A 22,280-nucleotide genomic window follows, 5' to 3' on the forward strand; every position below is an offset into this window, starting at 1 on the left:
TAGCGCGGCGGTTTTCGGGCAGGGGCAGGTATGGATGAGGTCGGATTTGCGTTGGATTTGCTGCTTTGCTTGCTGTCTTGCTGTCGATCTGTCTTTTGTGGATTGATGTCGCCGTGGATTTGTCTTTGCTTGCTGCCAGCGACGGCGTGTCTGTGGCTAGCATGGCTTGCAGCCGCGTTGGGAGACAGGCTGTGGTTTTCTTTAGGTGTGTCGGTAGATGGTAGGAAGTCTCACTATAGGTTTCTGTCTGTGCAGGATCTAGTTGTTCCTATTAAGTTCAGTAGCAGCAGTAAGCAATTAACTTATAACATTTCTTGGTTTTCAGATAGCAGCAGCAGGAACTCATGAAGCCTTCGCTGTTTGGGCTGGGCAATTGTGTTTATTTTGTGGAATGCATGCAGCAGCAAGGTAAGCAACCTGGTCATCCTTAAGGTATATCATCACTGAGAATTGAAGATGGATTGTTAACAGGTTTATCATTGTCTAGGTCACCAAGCTTTGTGATTTGGGGGTACAAATCAAAGAAAAGTTCAGGTTATGTCCCATTCTCAAGTATAAACATTATCCTACTGAAGCTTCAATTTTCTTTTCTGGTAACGTATGGTCCCTAATCTCACATATTTTCCAGGTTTATGGACTCAAGTGGTCTTATAACAATCGTCAGCTTGCATCAGGTGGCAATGATAACAGAGTAAGATGTCAGCAATCCTTGTTTATCTCTCTTGTCACCATTACAAAAATTGCAATCATTTTCTGAAGGCCTGTCAGCCTGTGATAATTGTCATGGAATTTTGAAGGCGTAAACGTTAAAACTGTGTTTTTTTAACTTAAAGCTGGGAATGGTGAAGACATTTTTACACAAAATGGCAGCTGGAACTTCAACAATAAGGTCAGTATTTGTTAGTCTGCAGTCAGTTAGTTTGCCCTGAAATGAGAAATGTCTTGCATTCATAACCCCACACTAAAGAAACTCTGTTCTGAAATAAGAATGTCCTGGCAGACATGTTTGGTGCCTGCAGGAGGAACATACTACTGAATTTTTCAAGTGCTCTGTTACTATTATTACCTGCCACTGACGAAAACAAGACAAATATAAAATTCGGTTACACAATTGCAATCACCGATAATATAAATTACAGATATTGGGCACTGCAATTGTAGTTCTTAGCATATGTAATTTTAGATCTAGGCATAATTTAATTTAAGGTTTGTAACATCCTGCTCATTACATAAATTACATAAATATGTTGGCTACTTAAATTTTGCTTCTATCTGCTGATCATCGTGAATTGCTGCATGTCTTTGATCACCGTGTCCTTAGTGTGGTGTGGCTTCGGGATCAGTGCTACCATTTGATGTTTCCTTCCTCTTCTTTCTTTTTGGCTTGACCGGGGAGCCTACAAAACATTATTAGTTCACATAAATAAGAATTTTTGCATTTGGATTCAAATTCTATTTGTATGTCCTTAAATTTTATACCTGCACTGTCTGTGTCATTTGTTTTCTTCTTTTTCTTCTTTTCTGCTGCCACCAGTTTCTTCTTTATTTCTTCTATATGTGTCTTCATTCTGACAGGTTTAGGTGGCCTTCCCTTTCTCTGAATTCTTTCTGGATCATCTATTTCAGTCTGTGGATCTCCAGCTTGTGCTGCTATAGTTTGTCCTTCTTCATTTCCTTGCTGGTTATTTTGTGCTTCACCTGTTTGCTGAGCACATAGCATTCTATCTAAATTGATTTCCATCTTGTTGAATTCTGCCATAAGGTATTCCATGGCTTTTTCATTTTTTGATCCTTTTGAATTCAGTATTGTTGATCTCCTGGATAATATGTTGAATCTCAACAATGAGCTTGTTTCAACTGTTTCTTCTTCTTGTCTTTCAACATGTACCTTCATATCCTTTTTTCTCCACCTGTCTAAGAAGTATTTGTCTGGAATTGTGCTGATTTCCTTTTCAATGACTATTTTCAGGATATGAGAGCAGAATATGCCGTCTTTGCTGAATTTTGCACATATGCAGGTAAATTCTTCTTCTCCTTGTGTTAGTTCAGTGTTTACTGTATATCTCCTGAACCTATGAACCTCCTGAATCTGGTTACTTTTTTGCCACACCTCAAATGTTTTTCCATCTTCAGTTTCCCTGTAGTTCAGCCTTGATGTTGCCTTCAGTTGTAGCTGAAACTTTTTGAATATGTTTCTGTTGTATAGCTGTTGTGCCTGCTGCTCTATTCTGTAGCCGAATATAAATTCCTTTGGCCTTTTCTGCTTACTATAGCTGTCCTCTAGCCTTTCTGCTCGATTTATGGTATCAACAATCCGATTGTACTCTTTCAGAAAGCTGATGATACTATAGGTTGGCCCTACATTGTCTTTGAACCTCGCATTTGTTGCCTCACTCCTGGATGTGGTCTGTACGAAAGGGAAAAAGTCATTTTTGTAGTAGACCGGGATAAACCTTTTCCTCATTTCCCACATCTTGGAAAAGTAGTTATTCCCTTGAAGGTTTCTTTCCTCAATCATTCTCTTCCAAAGTCGCTCAAATTCTTCCACCGTTAGACTATTGTTCACTATATCTTCGAAGTCTTCATATAGTCCTTCGTTTGCTGCAAAGACCTTGACATTCTTATTGTAGCATTTGGTCTTTATGTGGAACAAGCAATTTCTGTGCTTTGTGTTTATGAAGACTTGCTCTATTGCTGATTTCATCGCCATGTCTTGGTCTGTGATGATTGTTTGAGGGTGTTTTCCTCCCATTGCTTCAAGGAAAGTTTGAAATACCCACTTAAAAGTGTCCACTGTCTCATCATGCAGGAAAGCACATCCGAAAAGGCAACTTTGCCCATGTCCGGTGATTCCAACAAATGGTGCAAAAGGTAAGTTGTATCGGTTGGTCATATATGTCGTGTCAAAACTTACACATTCTCCATAATCTGCATAATATTTCATAGAAGAACAATCTGTCCAGAACAAGTTTCTCACTCTCTTGTCCTCATCTAAATCAAACTTGTAAAAGAAAGACGGATCCTCAGTTTGTTTCTTTCTGAAATAATCTAGTACTTGTGTCATATCTAATCCTTTAACTTCTCTGTTCAGCCTTGTCCTGTAGTTGCTGATATCTTTCTTTTTCATCGGTATAGCTGTAAGCCCCCCTCTAAGATACGATAGAATAGAAACCATCTTCCTAGTCGGGATATTGTTATCGTTCAGAGTCTTGATAAGTCCTTTTTCCATTTCTGTCATATACTTGTGACCAGAAAATAGCTGATCCCTGTCTCCAGGGCATAGCTCATGATTATGCTCCAAATCAAGAGTTTTAACCTTCCATACAACTCCTTCTTCTTTCACCATCATAACACAAGGACAATCTGACTTCTGCTGAACATTTGTTTTCCTTCTTCTTACCGGTTTGTTTCCAACATCCTTGTCTACTTCAACTTCTTCTTGCTCCAAACACTTTGGTTCCTTTTCTTTTCCTTGACGAGTGCATCTCATTGTCACTTTGACTACCTCATTATTTCTCTTCTTACTTTGAGTTCTTGTTGTATGTGTTATGGCAACTTGAAATCTAGCTAGGAACGCATAGAAGTTGAAGAAATGGTGAGCATCATCCCTACTTTTAAATTCCATCGATAGCTGTGGGGTGTACTTGCTGTTGATTGGTGCATTGTTGCCTTTAGATGCTGCAACCTGCTCATTTTTGATGAATTCTTCAATCTCTTCCTCCGTCAGTTCCTGGCTGCCATTTACATGTTCATTATCATCTGTTACTGTTGATGTAATATCTGAACTTGTTGGTTCTACTGCTATGATCCTCAAGTCATTTTCTCCCATTGTTGGTTGGTCATCTTGATTTTCATGCTGCACCTGTAAATATATTAGCAGCAGTCTCAGTTTCTGAGTAATGCGATTTATAATACAAATATTTTTTTTCAGTGTGGACAGAAATAGTTGAAGAGATCATTTTTATGTACCTCATCAATGTCCATGTTATTGAATACATCAGTTTGCCAATGGTATTGTTGAATTTCAGATCTATCATCATCAGCTATGCTTGTCGTTGCTCCATCATCATCAGCGACGATTGCCATTTCTCCATCCTGTTTTTGCAAAGATAAGTTTTACTTTGATGCCAGTACATATTTGTATTGCTTATAAATGTAATCAAATTGGCTCAGCTGTCTGTATGTACCTCATATGACAGCCTTGACTCTGATATTGACCAGTCAGTTTGTGGTCCAAAGATTCCATCTAGATCTTCAAGTCTCATATTCTGTTTTATTTGTTTGATAATGAGAATGGTTACCATTTATAATATAACACAACTAGTCTGACAAGCATATATAATATAGTTTTACCTCATTCCTGTCATTTCCAAGTATCATCTTTGTTAATGATCCTTGCATCTCTTCATGTTGCTGCGCAGTTTATAATGAAGCATTGAAATTAAAGTACTGTTATGCTGAAATTACATGCATATATGTGTGTAATTTACATATGTCTGAATTGTAATTTTTGTGTACTGGTATTATAAAATTTTACCTGCGTATTCCAGTCAGTCTGATTATCTTCCTGAGAGTTCCTGATCTGTTCCATCATAAGTTCAGTGTAGCCTCCCTGCATTGAAATATATTATAGTCGAAAAACAACCTTCTTATGTTGGCATTTTTTGATTCTGAGCAATGATTTTGCTCACCTTTTTGTATCTGTAGGTATTTGAAAGGTCACTGGAACAATTTGTGCCTGCAAATATTTGGTAAGGAGCTGACTGCACTTCCTTAATTGCTTCTTGTGACTTCACTGATGTTGGATAATCATCACATCTACTTGTTGTGACATACATATTATTCTGCTTCATAAAAAAAGCAAGCAGGTGAGTACTTACATATCTTTTCATTGCATCATTGAATTGTGTTTCTTACCTCAAGTAGTTGATCAAACTCAACTGGTGCTTGTATTAGTTGCATAAGGGAAGCAATTGAAACCTGCAAGAAAATGAAGAAGCCATTAGTTCTCATTTATTTATTGTTTGTGTCAACTGTTTTGAATTAGGAGTAATTTTACATCATTGCTGCTTTCTTCTTGGCGAATCATATCCTCATAATTGTGAATCTGATATTGTGCCTCTGACATTTCCTGCAGCCTTGTTCTTCTTTCTAGATTCATGTTCTGTTAAAACATCCAGAAATAGAAAGCATAGTTTGTAGTGTTATTCATGCTACCATCATTGGCTTGCATATTTGTTTTTGAACACAATAAATGTATAGCACTAAAGGAATTACTAACTAAACTTGCAGAAGCTTTTGAACTTGATCCTACGATGCATAAAGCCTACTACCGGAAATGGTTAGTGGCACTCTTCTTTTTTCAATAAAAGTTATACATGAACACTCCCATAATTCCCTCTGCTACATTTTTGTCTATGTACTAAGTTATTTCTTGTTTACAGTGCTGCATGCATTAAGCTTGAATAAATAAATGTATTTGTCTATTCACTAAGAGGTAATCACTGTCCATTCTATGTTGATGTTGCTTTTCATACTTGTTTTCTGTTACTAAGGTGTAAGTCAACCTATAGCTAGCACCTTGCCTTCAAGACAAGGGTCAGATACAGAATATAAATTTATTTATGATTTGTAGCTGCTGAGTCTCAATCAAAAGGTCAAGAGTGGAAAATTTAAATAACTTTAGAGAAACAAAACAAAAACACATATAAGCTTCACTTTACCTTTCTTCAAAAATGCTTGTTTAATCAGTATAATTACATTAGCAGCAAATACCAGTTGCAGTATTTGAAATATGCAATTTGTTTTTAGGTATTCTGTATTTTTGTTTCCTGAGTTCCTTAATTTATGAATCTGTATTTCTGATTCCTGAATTTGGTTGCAGCAAATACTAGCAATCTTGGATTACATATTTACGAGGAAGTCGGTGTGCTTACCTTGGCTGTTGAGGTTAGTGGTTCCTCTTGAATGTGTTGGTTGGTTGCCCTTTTCCTCTGGTCTGCTTGCCCCCACGCAGAGGAGATCTTCATCTTTGATCTGCCGGTTGTTTTCTCTTTTCCCCTGCTCTGATCTGATCTCATCTCCACGCAGAGCAGTGCTTTGCTTGCCCCCACGAAGAGATCTGATCTCCACGGAGGGCAGAGGCTTCCCCCTGTTTGCCCCCACGAAGAGATCTGATCTCCACGAAGAGGCTTCCCCACGAAGAGATCTGAACTCATCTCTGTCTTCTTAGTTATTGGGCTCTGGGCTGAACTAGGCCTCTCTGTCTTCTTAGTTAGTGGGCCTCTCTGGCATGTCTTTATTGGGCTGAACAACAGTTGTGGGCCTTGTTTGCCTGATGGAATTTGTGTGTTGCATTCTCTTAAAACACATGTTTTTTTCCAGTGTTTCAATTCGTGTGTTTCTTAGGCATCTAACAACCATGTGCTAACTAGTCCAAAAACACATGGTTTTTCTTATGTTGAAATCTGTGTGTTTTACATACAGCCAACAACCATGTGTTGGCTTATGTTAAAACACACGTGTGTACAGTAGACAGACTCTAAAATTAAGGTTTTGCATTGAGTATCCTATTTCTCTCTCCAAAAAACATTTAGTTTTGCAACTCCTAAAAATATATTGGGAGAAAAAAAGGTCATCTCCAAGAATTTTCAATAATTCACTCCTAAAATATAGAAGACAATTTTACATCAAGAATCCTATACTATTTCTAGATTATCGTAACCACATTTATATATTCTTTCTCTCTCGTACATTTACATCGAGAATCCTTTCCTACTCCTTATTCTTTCCCACATACTTCCACCTTTAGATTGACCGACCGATAGGCACGGGAAAGCAGTATCCGTGCGACCGCAACTACGCGCAAAGTTACGCACGACGGGGGAGGATTTCCCAACTGCGTAAATTTTAGGAGCACGAATTAGGAGTTGTTGGAGAGAAATTTTTTCTCATCTTGCTAAAACTAGGGATTGAGAAGGGAAATATGGTACTCTCGGAGATGCTCTAATACAGTCAGAAGTAATTGGCATGGAAATCAAATTAAAGATTATATCCTGTACGTAAGTTGCCTTCATGCAATGAGACGATTTATTTCGTTCAGGATGAACCCAACCCTCTAGTCCTGAAACACAAACAGTCTAGAAAAATAGGTTTGACTCATCTCAACCCACTCGGACCCTCAACCAAGCACAACCTAACTAAACGTGCGCACATTATTATTCATTCGATCATGGTGAAGCTGCTACCTACTCAACATCCGTGTGTGCGTGGTGGTGGTTCGATCTGTGTACATGTGTGGCCTCAACATCCGAGTTGCACCGCAAGCCAGTGAAGTATCTAGAGACACTTAGAGAGCAAGATACACTGCACGACACATACCCTGATCTTACTTAGCACGGCTAGCCATGGCGGATGCTGTCGTCTTGCTTCTGTTCCTTGTGCTCAGCCGCAGCTTGTCCTGTTCTTCTTCTCCTACTACTAGTGTCCCTGTCGTCCGTGCAGCAGTAGACGCGGAACACGACTACACATTCGTGGCGATCAGCTCGCTGAAGCCCAAAGCTGCTTGCACCGCACACAGGGGTACGTGCACGATCCCATCGAAAACACGCACGCACAGCTGAAAAAAATTGATCTGAAGCTAGTGATACTACTGAACGAACTGAATGATATTGGTTGTTGCAGTGTCTCCACCTCATGGTCACCAGAACGCCACGTGGCTACGACTGAGTCTCTCCCATGGCCCCTGCTCGCCGCCGTCGTCGCACCGCCGCAAGGGGCCGTCATTGGCCGAGCTGCTACGGCAGGACGAGCTCCGCGTGCAAAACATCCAGATGACGCTGCTGTCTGCTGGTGATGACGACAATGCCGCCGACGATGAGAAGGTCAAGAAGCGCCCGGCGAAAAGCACCACAACCGCTATGGAACACGGGCCCGTAGTCGACGTCAACGTCGGCTCAGCAAGTAGCATTTCCACGGTACTACGAACGAAACTATTTTTTTTCTCTGTCACCCAGACTATTCAGTTTTCTTCTCTGTCTAATTATTAAATAAGCGCGCGATCGATCGATCCATCTCCCTTTTCCTGCAGTCTAGGATTGATCCGATGGCCACCGGCGGCGGCGGCAGGAGGAGGCGGAGCATGCCGGGGACGGTGCAGACGATGATGGTGGACACCGCCAGCGACGTGCCGTGGGTGCAATGCCACCCGCCGCCGACGGGCGGCAGCAGATTCTTCGACCCAACCAGGTCGCCCACCTACGCCCCCTTCCCGTGCGGCTCGCCGGCGTGCGCGCGTCTCGGCCCCTACGGCAACGGCTGCATCAACGGACAGTGCCAGTACCGCGTCACCTACCCCGACGGGTCGTCGACGCTGGGCACGTACAGCTCCGACCTGCTCACCATCACCCGCACCACCGCCGTCCGCAGCTTCCAGTTCGGCTGCAGCCAGGCCGAACAAGGCCTGAGCCAGGCCAGCACCAGCTCATCCGGGACCATGTCGCTCGGCGGCGGCCCGGAGTCGCTGGTGTCCCAGACGGCGGCCACCCACGGCAACGCCTTCTCGTACTGCGTCCCGCCGACGCCAGCGACGCCGGGTTCTTCGTCCTCGGCAAGCCGCCGTCTTCCAGGACGAGGACGTTCGTGGCGACGCCGATGCTGAGGTTCACCCAGGCGCCCACGCTGTACCGGGTCCTCCTCCGCGGCATCACCGTCGCGGGGCAGCGGCTCAACGTGCCGGCGACAGTCTTCGCCGCCGGCTCCGTGATGGACTCCCGCACGGCCATCACGCGCCTGCCGCCGACGGCGTACCAGGCGCTGCGCGCCGCGTTCCGGAGCAGGATGGGCGCATACCGCCTGGCGCCGCCTAAAGGGAGCCTCGACACCTGCTACGACTTCACCGGCGTCATGGTCGTCAGGGTGCCGAGGGTCGCGCTGGTGTTCGACCGGAACGCCGCCGTGGAGCTGGACGCCTCGGGGATCCTGCTCGACGACTGCCTCGCCTTCGCGCCCAACGGCGACGACCGCGCTCCGGGGATCATCGGCAACGTGCAGCAGCAGACCATCGAGGTGCTCTACGACGTCGGCGGCCGGTCCGTGGGCTTCCGCCGCGGCGCGTGCTGATCGAGCTCAGCTATACGTGCTGCATGCACTGCGGCCGGGCAGGCTGCCGGCGGCGTACCGTGCATGTCCCGCTAGCTTTGTGCTACCAATAACTACCGATTTGGCATTCGGCATTATATTTCAGAATGTATTTGCTACTGGTTTATGTATTTTACGTTGGATAAATTCTATGTATGATACCTTGTTTAGTTCAATAACACTACCGAAAACAGTATAATTACCGAGTGCCTGAGAGTTTATCAAGTGCATTTTATTGGGCATTCGGCAAACATACTCTTTACCGAGTGTTTTCAATTAAACACTCGACAAATATATAGCACACGGCAAAACCCAACTTTGCCGAGTGTCTAATAAAAAACACTCGGCAAACATAGACACTCGGCAAAGTAGAGGCACGTGCATTGGGCGTGCGGCGGCCATGTGACGGCCGTGTTGGATGCGCCGCCCTGCCATTATAACTTTACCGAGTGTCCGTTAGAGACACTCACAACAACAACAACAACAAAGCCTTTAAGTCCCAAACAAGTTGGGGTAGGCTAGAGTTGAAACCCAGCAGAAACAATCAAGGTTCAGACACGTGAATAGCTGTCTTCCAAGCACTCCTATCTGATCCGACCTGCTCACCATCACCCGCATCACCGCCGTCCGCAGCTTCTAGTTCGGCTGCAGCCTGGCCGAACAAGGCCTGAGCCAGGCCAGCAGCAGCTCATCCGGGACCATGTCGCTCGGCGGCGGCCCGGAGTCCCTAGTGTCCCAGACGGCGGCCACCCACGGCAACGCCTTCTCGTTGAAATGTTGTTTTTAATCCCGTGCATGCTTAATTCATATTGTAAATAGGTATAGCTGCATTTCCATGTTTATCTTCCCAAGTTTAGCTAGTTAGTTGCTGCATGAATCAAACGGGTGTAAGGCCAGAATCGTGCTGCGTTCACGGTGCGGCCCAGCAGCATTCTCACCACGCACGTATGGAAAACGTCTCCGTGCTCCAGGCGGACACGGCGCAGCGTGCGCGCGCGTGGTGGGGAAATAGGATCGAAGACCGTGTACTCCGAATGAATAAAGAGAAGAAAGCAAGCCTGAAAAGGCCGCGATAGTGGGCGGCGAAAACTGCTCTTGCGTCTTGTGGTTTTGTTCTGTGTCGTGTGCGACGTCGTGAGTGCAGAGAGCGAGCGCCGGCCTTTGTAGATCGCCGTCAGGCAGACCACTCCGGTCACCGGCGCCAACAAGTGGTACAAGAGCCGCGTTGTATGTTCTACGGCGGGTCGGTGAGCCCGCCGCGTGAACCACCCCGCAAGAAGTTCGTCATCCCACCAAGAGCGTCGTCGTCGTCGGTGAAGATGGGCGACAAATCGCCATCGGCATCAAGCAGCTCGGCACATGGAGTTTGGGAGAGCTCCTTGATGTGGCCCATGCTGACCCGCTCCAATTATGCGGAGTGGGCGATCCTCATGAAGTGCAACTTTGAGATCTTGGAGGTATGGGAGGCGATTGAATCGGGAGGTGAAGGAGTGAAGAGAACCCAAGATCGTCAGGCCATGGGCGGACTTCTCCGGCCTGTCCCTCAGGAGATGTGGCAGATGTTGGGGGCGAAGAAGACTGTCAAGGAGGTGTGGGAGGCGGCGAAGAGCATGCGCATTGGAGCTGAACGCGTGAAGGAAGCCAACGCTCAGCGCCTGCTCCAAGAGTTCGAGAACATCATGTTCAAGGATGGAGAGACGGTGGACGATTTCGCCCTGCGCATCAACGCCCTCGCGGCGGATCTGCGTACATCTGGTGAGGCGATCGAAGATACATGGGTGGTGAAGAAGATGCTTTGAGTCCTCCCCAAGCGCTACCAGCCGATCGCGATCTCGATTGAAACCTTACTCGATCTGAAGACGCTCACCATTGAAGAACTCATCGGCAGACTCAAGATGGCCGAGGATCGCCTCGGACTCGAGGCCGTCACCGACAAAGCCGAAAAACTCCTGTTGACGGAGGAGGACTGGGCGGCGAGGAACCGCCATCGAGTCGTACCTGAGTCCTCATCGTTGTGTGGAGGGGAGAAGAAGACCGGGAAGCCAAAGAGTGGTGGCGGCGGAGGGCGTGGCGAATGTGGTGATCGCGGCGAGAAGAAGGAGCCCGTTGTCAAGCTGACATCCATGGGCACACCTAGGCGGAAGGGGCGCTGCAGGAACTGTGGCATTTATGGTCACTAGGCTGAGGATTGCAAGAAGCCCAAGAAGGAGCGTAGAGAGGAAGCACATCATGCGCAGGCGGACGCTGATCAGCCGGCGATCCTCCTAGCCACGGTGAACGCCGTGCACGTGCATCCGCGCGACGTCGAGCCCTATGGAGGTCGTTCGGCATGCCATGTCGTGCACCTCGACGAGAAGAAGGTGTTCCTTGCTGACCGCGATGAAGAGAAGGACGCGTGGGTCCTCGACACTGGCGCCAGCAACCATATGACCGGGCGTCGCGAGGTGCTCACGTCGCTGGACACGTCGGTGGGAGGAACGGTGCGGTTCGGCGACGGCTCACTCGTCGACATCGAGGGCATCGGCTCAGTGCTGCTGCAGACAAAGAAAAATGGGCACAAGGTACTTTCTGAAGTATACTATATCCCAAAATTAAAGAGCAGCATTGTTAGCTTAGGCCAATTAGAAGAGGGGGGTTGCAAAATTGTGATCGAGGAGGGTTTTTGCAATGTGTTTGATGTCGAGCGGTCACTGCTGGCTCGAGCACCACGAGTCAAAAATCGTCTATATTTGTTAAAGATGCAGCTTGCAGCTCCAATCTGTTTAGTGGCAAAAACAGATGATCCGGCCTAGCTCTGGCATGGTCGATATGGACATCTAAACTTCCGGGCACTCCGAGAGCTTGGATCAAAAGGCATGGTAGAAGGGATACCTCAGCTAGATCGTGCTGAAGAGTTTTGTGATGGCTGTGCACTGGGGAAGCAGCATCGTTTCCCATTTCCACAAGTTGCAAACTACCGGGCAGAGAAGCCGTTGGACCTGGTACATGCAGACTTATGTGGCAAGATCAAGCCTAGTACAGCTGGTGGCAAGAACTACTTTCTGCTCATAGTTGATGATCACTCTCGTTACATGTGGATTGAGCTTCTGACAACGAAAGATGAGGCATTTAGATGTTTCAAGAAGATTCAGGCACTGGCTGAAACTGAAAGAGAATGCAAACTCAGAGCATTCAAAAGTGACAGGGGAGGAGAGTTTAACTCCATAGAATTCAAGCAATACTGTGATGAGCGTGGAGTGAAGCACTTCACAACAACTCCCTATACACCACAACAAAATGGTGTCGTTGAGCGACGAAACCGAACCGTGGTGGAGATGGCCAGATGCTTGTTGAAAAGCAAGGGTGTCCCAGGTGAGTTTTGGGGAGAGGCAGTGACAACCGCAGTTTACCTGTTGAATCGGGCTCCAACCAAGAGTTTGCAGGGAAAAACTCCATTTGAAGCATGGCACAATCGCAAGCCCAAAGTACATCATCTTCGCACATTTGGCTGCATTGCTTATGTGAAGAATGTCGGGCCGGGTGTCTCCAAGTTGTCAGACAGATCAACTAAAATGGTGTTTGTCGGATATGAAACAGGAACAAAAGGTTACAGGTTATTTGATCCTGTGACAAGGAAGTTACACATCTCGCGTGATGTCATATTTGAGGAGAGCAAGGCTTGGGAGTGGAATCAAGAAGGCCGAGCTGATCCAGTGACTTCAGTGCTTGATGTGGAATTTTATACTGTTGCCGGACAAGGAACAACAACTGAAACTGAAGATGCAGAACAGTCAGCAGATCCAGTGTTCCCAGATCATGGGTCACCTTCCCAAGATCAATGGACTCCCAATCCAAGTTCTGGTGCTGGTTCAAATCAATCCACACCTCCAGGGATCCCTCCTGCACAAGCAATCAAGTTTGCAACACAACAACAACAACAACAACAACAACAACAAAGCCTTTAAGTCCCAAACAAGTTGGGGTAGGCTAGAGTTGAAACCCAACAGAAGCAATCAAGGTTCAGGCACGTGAATAGCTATCTTCCAAGCACTCCTATCTAAGGCTAAGTCTTTGGGTATATTCCATCCTTTCAAGTCTCCTTTTATTGCCTCTACCTAAGTCAACTTCGGTCTTCCTCTGCCTCTCTTCACGTTACTATCCTGACTTAGGATTCCACTACACACCGGTGCATCTGGAGGTCTCCGTTGCACATGTCCAAATCATCTCAATCGGTGTTGGACAAGCTTTTCTTCAATTGGCGCTACCCCTAATCTCTCACGTATATCATCGTTCCGAACTCGATCCCTTCTTGTATGACCGCAAATCCAACGCAACATACGCATTTCCGCGACACTTAGCTGTTGAATATGTCGTCTTTTCGTAGGCCAACATTCTGCACCATACAACATAGCAGGTCTAATCGCCGTCCTATAAAACTTGCCTTTTAGCTTCTGTGGTACCCTTTTGTCACATAGGACACCAGACGCTTGCCGCCACTTCATCCACCCTGCTTTAATTCTATGGCTAACATCTTCATCAATATCCCCGTCCCTCTGTAGCATTGATCCTAAATATCGAAAGGTATCCTTCCTAGGCACTACTTGACCTTCCAAACATTAATGACACATCTGATGAAGTCCATGACTTTGAGTATAGTGGTGTATGCTTCTTTGCTGCAGAAGAGCCTAGGAGTGTGGATGAGGCACTTACTGAACAATGTTGGAGAGATGCCATGTCAGCCGAGATGAATTCAATCCAGGCAAACAAGACTTGGGAGCTGTCAGTCTTACCTGCAGGACACCGAGCAATTGGACTTATGGATTTTCAAAGCAAAGAAAGATCCAAATGGCAACATCATTAAGCACAAGGCTCGGTTAGTTGCAAAAGGGTATGCTCAGCGTGAGGGGGTGGACTTTGATGAGGTTTTTGCCCCTGTGGCAAGGATTGAAACAGTGAGACTATTGATTGCATTAGCTGCACAAAAGGGATGGCAGATACATCACATGGATGTAAAATCTGCATTCCTCAATGGTGACTTGGCTGAGGAGGTGTATGTGCAACAACCTCCTGGATTTGTTGTAGAAGGAGGAAAAGGAAAAGTACTCAAGCTGAAGAAAGCTCTTTATGGGCTGCGTCAGGCTCCAAGAGCTTGGAATTCAAAGTTGGACAGTGAACTAATGAAGCTTGGTTTTGAAAGGAATCCACTGGAGCATGCAGTTTACTGAAGATCACACAGTGATGGCTATCTCCTAGTAGGAGTCTATGTAGATGACCTAATAATCACCAGTCCAAACCAAGCAAATATTGATGCTTTTAAGAAGGAGATGATGAAGAGTTTCAGCATGAGTGACTTGGGGTTGCTTAGCTATTATCTAGGCATTCAGGTGACACAAGAAAAGGGGGTGATCACATTATGTCAGAGCTCATACACTCTGAAGATCTTGGAACAGACAGGTATGAAAGGTTGTAATCCCTGTCATGTGCCTATGGAGAACAGATTGAGGCTGAGTAAGAATGACAAATCACCATCAGTTGACAAAACAAAATATAGAAGTGTCATTGGCAGTCTAAGATACTTAGTTAATACTAGACCTGATATAGCCTATGCTATGGGGATAGTCAGCAGATACATGGAGGATCCAAAAGGAAGTCATTGGGCAGCAGTCAAGCAGATTCTCAGATACCTTTCAGGGACTATGAACTATGGCTGCATATACAAGAAACTGAATGCATCTGAAACAAAGCTTACTGGCTACAGTGACAGTGATCTGGCTGGTGATGTTGATGACAGAAAAAGCACAAGTGGTTCAGTATTCTTGTTGGGATCATGCCTAGTGACTTGGGTGTCACAGAAGCAGAGAGTGGTAGCATTATCATCATGTGAAGCTGAGTACATTGCAAGTGCCAATGCAGCCTGCCAAGGTATATGGCTCAGCCGGCTTCTGGGAGAACTGCTAGGTATTCAGACACCAAAGGTGAGACTCCCGGTGGACAACAAATCAGCAATTGCCTTGAGCAAAAATCCAGTACACCATGATCGAAGTAAGCACATTGACACACGGTTTCATTTCATTCGAGACTGTGTGGAACGATGAGAAGTGGACATTGATCATGTGAGCACAACAGAGCAGTTAGCAGACATTCTGACAAAGGCCCTTGGGCGTGTCAGGTTTACTGAACTTCGACAGCAGCTGGGAGTGATCAAAGTGCAGCGGGATTAGGGGGGTGAAATGTTGTTTTTAATCCCGTGCATGCTTAATTCATATTGTAAATAGGCATAGCTGCATTTCCATGTTTATCTTCCCAAGTTTAGCTAGTTAGTTGCTGCATGAATCAAACGGGTGTAAGGCCAGAATCGTGCTGCGTTCACGGTGCGGCCCAGCAGCATTCTCCCCACGCACGTATGGAAAACGTCTCCGCGCTCCAGGCGGACACGGCGCAGCGTGCGCGAGCGTGGCGGGGACATAGGATCGAAGACCGTGTACTCCGAATGAATAAAGAGAAGAAAGCAAGCCTGAAAAGGCCGCGATAGTGGGCGGCGAAAACTGCTCTTGCGTCTTGCGGTTTTGTTCTGTGTCGTGTGCGACGTCGTGAGTGCAGAGAGTGAGCGCCGGCCTTCGTAGATCGCCGTCGGGCAGACCACTCCGGTCACCGGCGCCAACACTCGTACTGCGTCCCGCCGACGCCCAGCGACGCTGGGTTCTTCGTCCTCGGCAAGCCGCCGTCTTCCAGGACGAGGACGTTCGTGGCGACGCCGATGCTGAGGTTCACCCAGGCGCCCACGCTGTACCGGGTCCTCCTCCGCGGCATCACCGTCGCGGGGCAGCGGCTCAACGTGCCGGCGACAGTCTTCGCCGCCGGCTCCGTGATGGACTCCCGCACGGCCATCACGCGCCTGCCGCCGACGGCGTACCAGGCGCTGCGCGCCGCGTTCCGGAGCAGGATGGGCACATACCGCCTGGCGCCGCCTAAAGGGAGCCTCCACACCTGCTACGACTTCACCGGCGTCATGGTCGTCAGGGTGCCGAGGGTCGCGCTGGTGTTCGACCGGAACGCCGCCGTGGAGCTGGACCCCTCGGGGATCCTGCTCGACGACTGCCTCGCCTTCGTGCCCAACGGCGACGACCGCGCTCCGGGGATCATCGGCAACGTGCAGCAGCAGACCATCGAGGTGCTCTACGACGTCGGCGGCCGGTCCGTGGGCTTCCGCCGCGGCGCGTGCTGATCGAGCTCAGCTACGTGCTGCAGTGTGGGCAGGCTGCCGGCGGCGTACCATGCATATGTCCCGCTAGCTTTGTGCTACCAATAACTACCGATTTGGCATTCGGCATTATATTTCAGAATGTATTTGCTACTAGTTTATGTATTTTATGTTGGATAAATTCTATGTATGACACCTTGTTTAGTTCAATTAGCTGGCCATCAGAACTTAGGTCTTGTTTAGTTTCTTCCTAAAAAATTTACACCCTATTCCATCAAATGTTTGACACATATATAGAGTATTAAATATAGACTAAAAAATAACTAATTGCACATATTACGACTACTCTGCGAGACGAATCTTTTAAGCCTAATTAGTTCACGATTTAACAATAAAGTGCTACAGTAACACATGTGCTACTAACGGATTAATTAGGCTTAATAAATTCGTTTCGTGGTTTCACTACCGGACTCCTTGAGTTTGCCGAGTGCCCGAAACACTCGGCAAACTACATAAAACACTCGGCAAATTGTTCGCCGAGTGCCACACTCGGCGAATAGCACTCGCCATAAACAGTACCGGCAAAGCCAACTTTGCCGAGTGCCATTTATCGGGCACTCGGCAAACATTTTGCCGTGTGTAGTTTAGCTCTCGGCGAAAGTAAACGGTCGTAACGCCGGACCCGCCGTTAACAGTGACTTCGCCGAGTGTCAAACGGCAAGGCACTTGGCAACTATTTTTTTTAAAAATATTTTTGGTTTTTAGAATTCCTTTTCGCTGAGTGCTGCGCTCGGCAAATGATAAACATATGCCGAGTGTGTAACTTTCAGACACTCGGCAAACATTTTTCAAACAGTATTTAGTTTTTTTAAAAATCCTATTCGCCGAGTGCTGCACTCGGTAAATGATAAACATATGCCGAGTGTGGCACTTTAAGACACTCGGCAAACATTTTTCAAACAGTATTTGGTTTTTTTTTAAAATAGCTTTTCGCCGAGTTTCTTGGTGATAACACTCGGCAAATTGTGTTTGCTTTGCCGAGTGTCTTGGTCATAACAGTCGGCAAAGCCTCAGAAATCTGATTTTTTTTTTGTTTTTGCATTACATTTCACAGCACATATATATATATCACAGCACAGATATGTTTCACAGCACAGATATGTTTCACAGCACATATATCACATATATATATCATCTCCACACACCACATATCACATATGTCACAATAATACACAATGGTACACAAATGTCATACCACAATACCAATATAAGGTTCGAGTTTAAAGTATCCACCACAAGTACATTACAAGCATAAGTGCAACACAAGGAATAAGTTCAACGCATGAAAAGAAGCAAATCACCAATGAGACCACGGCGACTGCTGCGGTGGGTCTTGAGGTACATCGTTTGATGCCGTCGATTGACCCTGCACAAAGAATAGATAAGATTAATTCTCTGGAGAAGCTAATCGATTGGTTAAACTTCCATTGATCTGTCAGAAGAAACTTTTAGTCTCCTTAGAGACGTCTGTCATGCATATCAGCACGATCTTGTCATGGACTCATGATTAGATCTGTCATAGTGAATGAACTTCAATAGTAACTTTTTTCCGTTGCTAATTTCACGATTTTATACTGAAAGTGGTAATTAATTACGCTTATAATAGTGAAGATAACATTGAGTAGCTTGTATTAATTAAGAGGTTGAAAGTTGTAGAATGACAGGGCTACTTTTGGGTGACAAAAATGATATGAATGGCTTGGCTGGTAAAACGCAATTGCTCCGCTGTACTACGTTTGTAGCCAGTAGGAGGAGTACCTACCTAGTCCTAGCTAGGCTAGCATCTAGTAGGGCGACTACTGACTGCTACGTACTCTACGTTATGAACAAGTGGCCGCTGCAAGAGAGATTCCTGTTTACTGACGATATTAAAAAATGGATTCACAAGGTCCTCAGCACAGGGTGGGAAAAAAACAACGGTAGACAGGAACATGCAACATGATCATGATCGGTATAAACTAATCCAGCCATCCAGACCAAGCGTCTACTTGCACTGAAACTACTAAGTGGCCTTAGATCTGAAAGGAGAAGCGAACAAACAACTGCACCAAGAATATGGTTTTCTTGCTCCCGTTCCATGTCCATAGCAGTGACAAGTCTAGTTTCCCATGCGCTGCTGATGCTTGGCTGCGTGCCCAAGGCAGATCCGATCATTGCAACTGTGCGACCCACTTGCGTGTTTGCTCCAGATAAAAAACGGAAGGAGAGACAAACTGATCTGGTTTCCTTCTTCCAATCCTCCTTCGCCGATGCAGGTGACAGCGCTGGAAGCTCACTTTCCCAGCCCAACTGCCCAGTAGAAGTTACAGAACCAACAGATGGGTGACGAACATGCCTGACACAGGTGCAAATGAATAAGAATAACAGCGCTAGCTCCAGCCTCGCTCTACTTGCCATACGTAGCGCACTGCACCACGACGTGCGTGCCGTGCACTCCCGTGAATTCCGGCCGTTGCGTTGCGGGCAGCTAGCTCGCAGCGGCACATGGACGGGGCTCGATCTGTGCCTGTGCTCACTGTTCACTGTCCATGGTCCACGTTTTCTGCATGAGCTTGTAGTTTAGTCTACACACACTGCCGGATCGATAACGATCCATTGGCTACAGATTACACACATATCTGGATGGACGCACTTCTAGGCAGGTGTGAACAATCTGTAACTCTGTGAGGCACTTCTAGGCAGACTCCGGCCATACTCCGTGAGGAGATCCATTTAATTCATGGATTTGACCTCTAAATTCAGTTTTTTGGATCTGGATTACGTGGAGGCAAGACGTTTGGCAGGATTCCGATAAAAAAAACGTTTGGCTGGATTTTATGAACTGAAACTGTTTTTAAAATCTAGAGCTGCTGAAGCTCTTCGGCATAGGCCGTAACCCAGACCTACTCCAGATCCCCCAGTGGTTCCATCAGTACACGCAACCAAATTAAGCCAGACGAGGTAGAAGCCTAGAAGGCCAAACGAAGACAAATGTATGCAGGTAGCAGGCGATAAAGCTCCAATCCTTAATTAGTGTGACTTTTCAAGTTTTATCTACAGTTGTACATGTTAAGAGGTAAAGCAGCTAGAGCTGCTGCAGCGAACACGGAACAACACCCAAACCCAGGTAAGCAAAAGGGGCACAAGTGAACTAGCAGCTCTGCAAACTACAAATTAACAAGCTGAGTAACCTTTGATGCAAATCACCCCATCATTCCCATTGCTAAAGACTAATCGGCACTGAGGATAGATGTACTCATAGGAGTGTCTTCAGGAGGACGAGGAGGAAGGAATAGCGCTTGTGGCAGAGGTTCACCCATCTTCGCGCCGAGATTTTGCATCCACTGAAACATGTGCTCCTGCCTCTGCCGATCAGCGTCAATCTTCGCCTCCAACGCTATTCTCTGCCTCCTCTCTTCTTCAAGCTCGGCCTACAAAATTTCACCCCACTGTTACAATCGAAGTCAAAGGTATGTAAGAAACAATGAACGACGAATAAAAGAGTAATAACCTGCAAAGTCTGCATGGCGTGCTGTGTACTGGTCGGCCGTGGGCATATGGGCGGCCTCTGGCCCGTGTCGCTTGCTCGGATCTGGAAGAGAGTGGGGGTAGTGGCCGTGTCGACGACGCTGTCGCCAAGCCAGTACCTGCCATGCTTCTTGCCTCCTCCCACCCTCATGACAAGGTCACCTTCGAAATCCTGGGTGCTCGGATCGTACTCCGGCCCATGGACCGCCTTGGCTGCCGTTGTGTACTCGGCGAGACGGCTGTGGATGGAGGGATTGCTGTACGCCGAGGGGGGGGGGGGTCCTCCGGGTTGAAGTCGACGGCGGACGTCGCCTTGCCCTTGTGGGCCATAGCCCATGCCTTCACCTGGGAGCAAGGTGCGCCACCATGTGACGCCGACTGTGAAACAAACAGTAAGATCATTAGAAACTATGCAGAAGCAAGCGTTGGAATACATAAATGAAGTCACGTACCCATCTCTCCGCGTACTCGGCAAGGGTAAGGTTCCCCTGATGGTGTGGTGCACCTGTCATCATCAAACGCCTCTCCCGACAAGCGGCGTGTGTCTCCAACCACTCCGAGGAGCACCACTTGTCCACCATTTTCCTCCAGCACTCGCCTTTACTGGCCACCCAAATTGGAGGCACCTACACGTCAACATGCATTTGTCATATAAGAACACAGTAAGTGTACTTAATCTCAGGAAGAAACAGTATTTACCAGCATGTATTGCTCTTTGGTCAGCGTCAAGGTTCTTGCGAGGTCTTTGTCGATCTTCACTTCCTCGAAGACAGCTTTGTATTGCTGTACAGCCAGGATACGCGCCTCGTAGTGCATGTCCTTCACGAGCTTGTAGCAGGCTTTGTGAGCGTGCCTCTCGGCCCTCTCCTCGTATCCCTCGTCACATCTGTAGTAATCCTGCATATAAACATTATGTATGTCACTACTGGAAACACGTACTTTGCCGAGGGCCTGAGGCTTTGCCGAGGGCCAAATATCGGGCACTCGGCAAAGAGACTCTTTGCCGAGGGCCATACACGGGAGCCCTCGGCAAAGAACGGCCCTCGGCAAAGAGGCCTTTGCCGAGGGTACGGCCCTCGGCAAAGACAGGCCCATGGCAAATCAAATCTTTGCCGAGGGCCTCGGCCCTCGGCAAAGATGCCCTCGGCAAAGTAGGCCCGTTGGGTCACGGCGGCCATTTCCCGTCAAACTTTGCCGAGGGCCACCCGTTAGGCCCTCGGCAAAGGTTCGGCAAAATTTTTTTTTTAAGTCTTTGTCGAGGGCCCCAGACTAGGCCCTCGGCAAAGATTTTTTAAAAATCAGTTTTCGGCCAAATTTTTTTTTATAAATCGGCTTTGCCGAGGGCCCGAGGCTAGGCCCTCGGCAAAGAAGACCTTTGCCGAGGGCCAGATCCACGGCTCTCGGCAAAGATTTTTTATTTTTATTTTTAAAATTCTTTGCCGAGGGCCACAGGGTCAGGCCCTCGGCAAAGAGCCCTCGGCAAATTTTTTTTTGGTTTTTTAGCCCAGTTTTTTTGTGGTGCTACAATACATTGTTTTGAACTCAATTTTAAAATTTAGGCCAATTTTGATTTTGTTTTGTATATTTCCTTAATTTATTTTGATTCTTTGATTTTTTTTAATATGTCAAATTTGAACTGCAGGTGCATGGAATATTGCAATGTAGTGTTTCGAAAAATGTTATTCATGTTAATTGGTGCATGTTGAGTCCCTATCCACGAGCTCGCATCAAATTTTCACGCATCTTGTTCGCGTAACATGGCGACCGACTTGCCGGGAAAGTGTTTTAAAATTATATAAAATCGGCAAGTCGGTCGCCATGTTACGCGAACAAGATGCGTGAAAATTTGATGCGAGCTCATGGATAGGGACTCAACATGCACCAATTAACATGAATAACATTTTTCGAAACACTACATTGCAATATTCCTTGCACCTGCGGTTCAAATTTGACATATTCAAAAAAAACCAAAGAATCAAAATAAATTAAGGAAATATACAAAACAAAATCAAAATTGGCCTAAATTTTAAAATTGAGTTCAAAATAATGTATTGTAGCACCACAAAAAACTGGGCTAAAAAAACCAAAAAAAAATTGCCGAGGGCCTGACCCTGTGGCCCTCGGCAAAGAATTTTAAAAATAAAAATAAAAAATCTTTGCCGAGGGCCATGGATCTGGGCCCTCGGCAAAGGACCGAACCCTAAAAAAATTGTTGAGGGCTCTTTGCCGAGGGCCTTCCCCGTGGCCCTCGGCAAAGAATTTTAAAAATAAAAAATAAAAATCTTTGCCGAGGGTCGTGCATCTGGGCCCTCGGCAAAGGACCGAACCCTAAATCGGGACGCAGCCCAAATACCCGATCGGAAATTGAAAAAAAAACATCGACCGTCTCCCCTAC

General features: G+C 46.5%; 2 protein-coding genes and 1 pseudogene across 2 annotated transcripts; 2 read left to right on the forward strand and 1 right to left on the reverse strand.

Moving 5' to 3' along the window:
* Positions 1-1,317: 1,317 nt before the first annotated feature.
* On the reverse strand, positions 1,318-6,536 carry LOC136534695 (protein FAR1-RELATED SEQUENCE 5-like). The gene is made up of 10 exons (XM_066527079.1): positions 5,937-6,536; positions 5,060-5,164; positions 4,918-4,980; positions 4,692-4,844; positions 4,538-4,612; positions 4,354-4,413; positions 4,188-4,268; positions 3,970-4,095; positions 1,480-3,862; positions 1,318-1,397 (listed from the first exon to the last, which is right to left on the reverse strand). The coding sequence occupies exons 1-10, from the start codon at positions 6,216-6,218 to the stop codon at positions 1,318-1,320; spliced, it is 3,408 nt and encodes a 1,135-aa protein (XP_066383176.1). The 5' UTR covers positions 6,219-6,536.
* An 808-nt stretch (positions 6,537-7,344) lies between these two features.
* LOC136534697 (aspartyl protease family protein At5g10770-like) lies at positions 7,345-9,346 on the forward strand (annotated as a pseudogene).
* A 5,257-nt stretch (positions 9,347-14,603) lies between these two features.
* LOC136534696 (aspartyl protease family protein At5g10770-like) lies at positions 14,604-16,342 on the forward strand. The gene is made up of 2 exons (XM_066527080.1): positions 14,604-15,039; positions 15,756-16,342. Exons 1-2 carry the CDS (start codon positions 14,604-14,606, stop codon positions 16,340-16,342), a joined length of 1,023 nt encoding a protein of 340 aa, XP_066383177.1.
* The last annotated feature ends 5,938 nt before the right edge of the window (positions 16,343-22,280 follow it).

The sequence above is a fragment of the Miscanthus floridulus genome, unplaced genomic scaffold (genome assembly GCF_019320115.1).
Source record: "Miscanthus floridulus cultivar M001 unplaced genomic scaffold, ASM1932011v1 os_2200, whole genome shotgun sequence".
NCBI lineage: Eukaryota > Viridiplantae > Streptophyta > Magnoliopsida > Poales > Poaceae > Miscanthus > Miscanthus floridulus.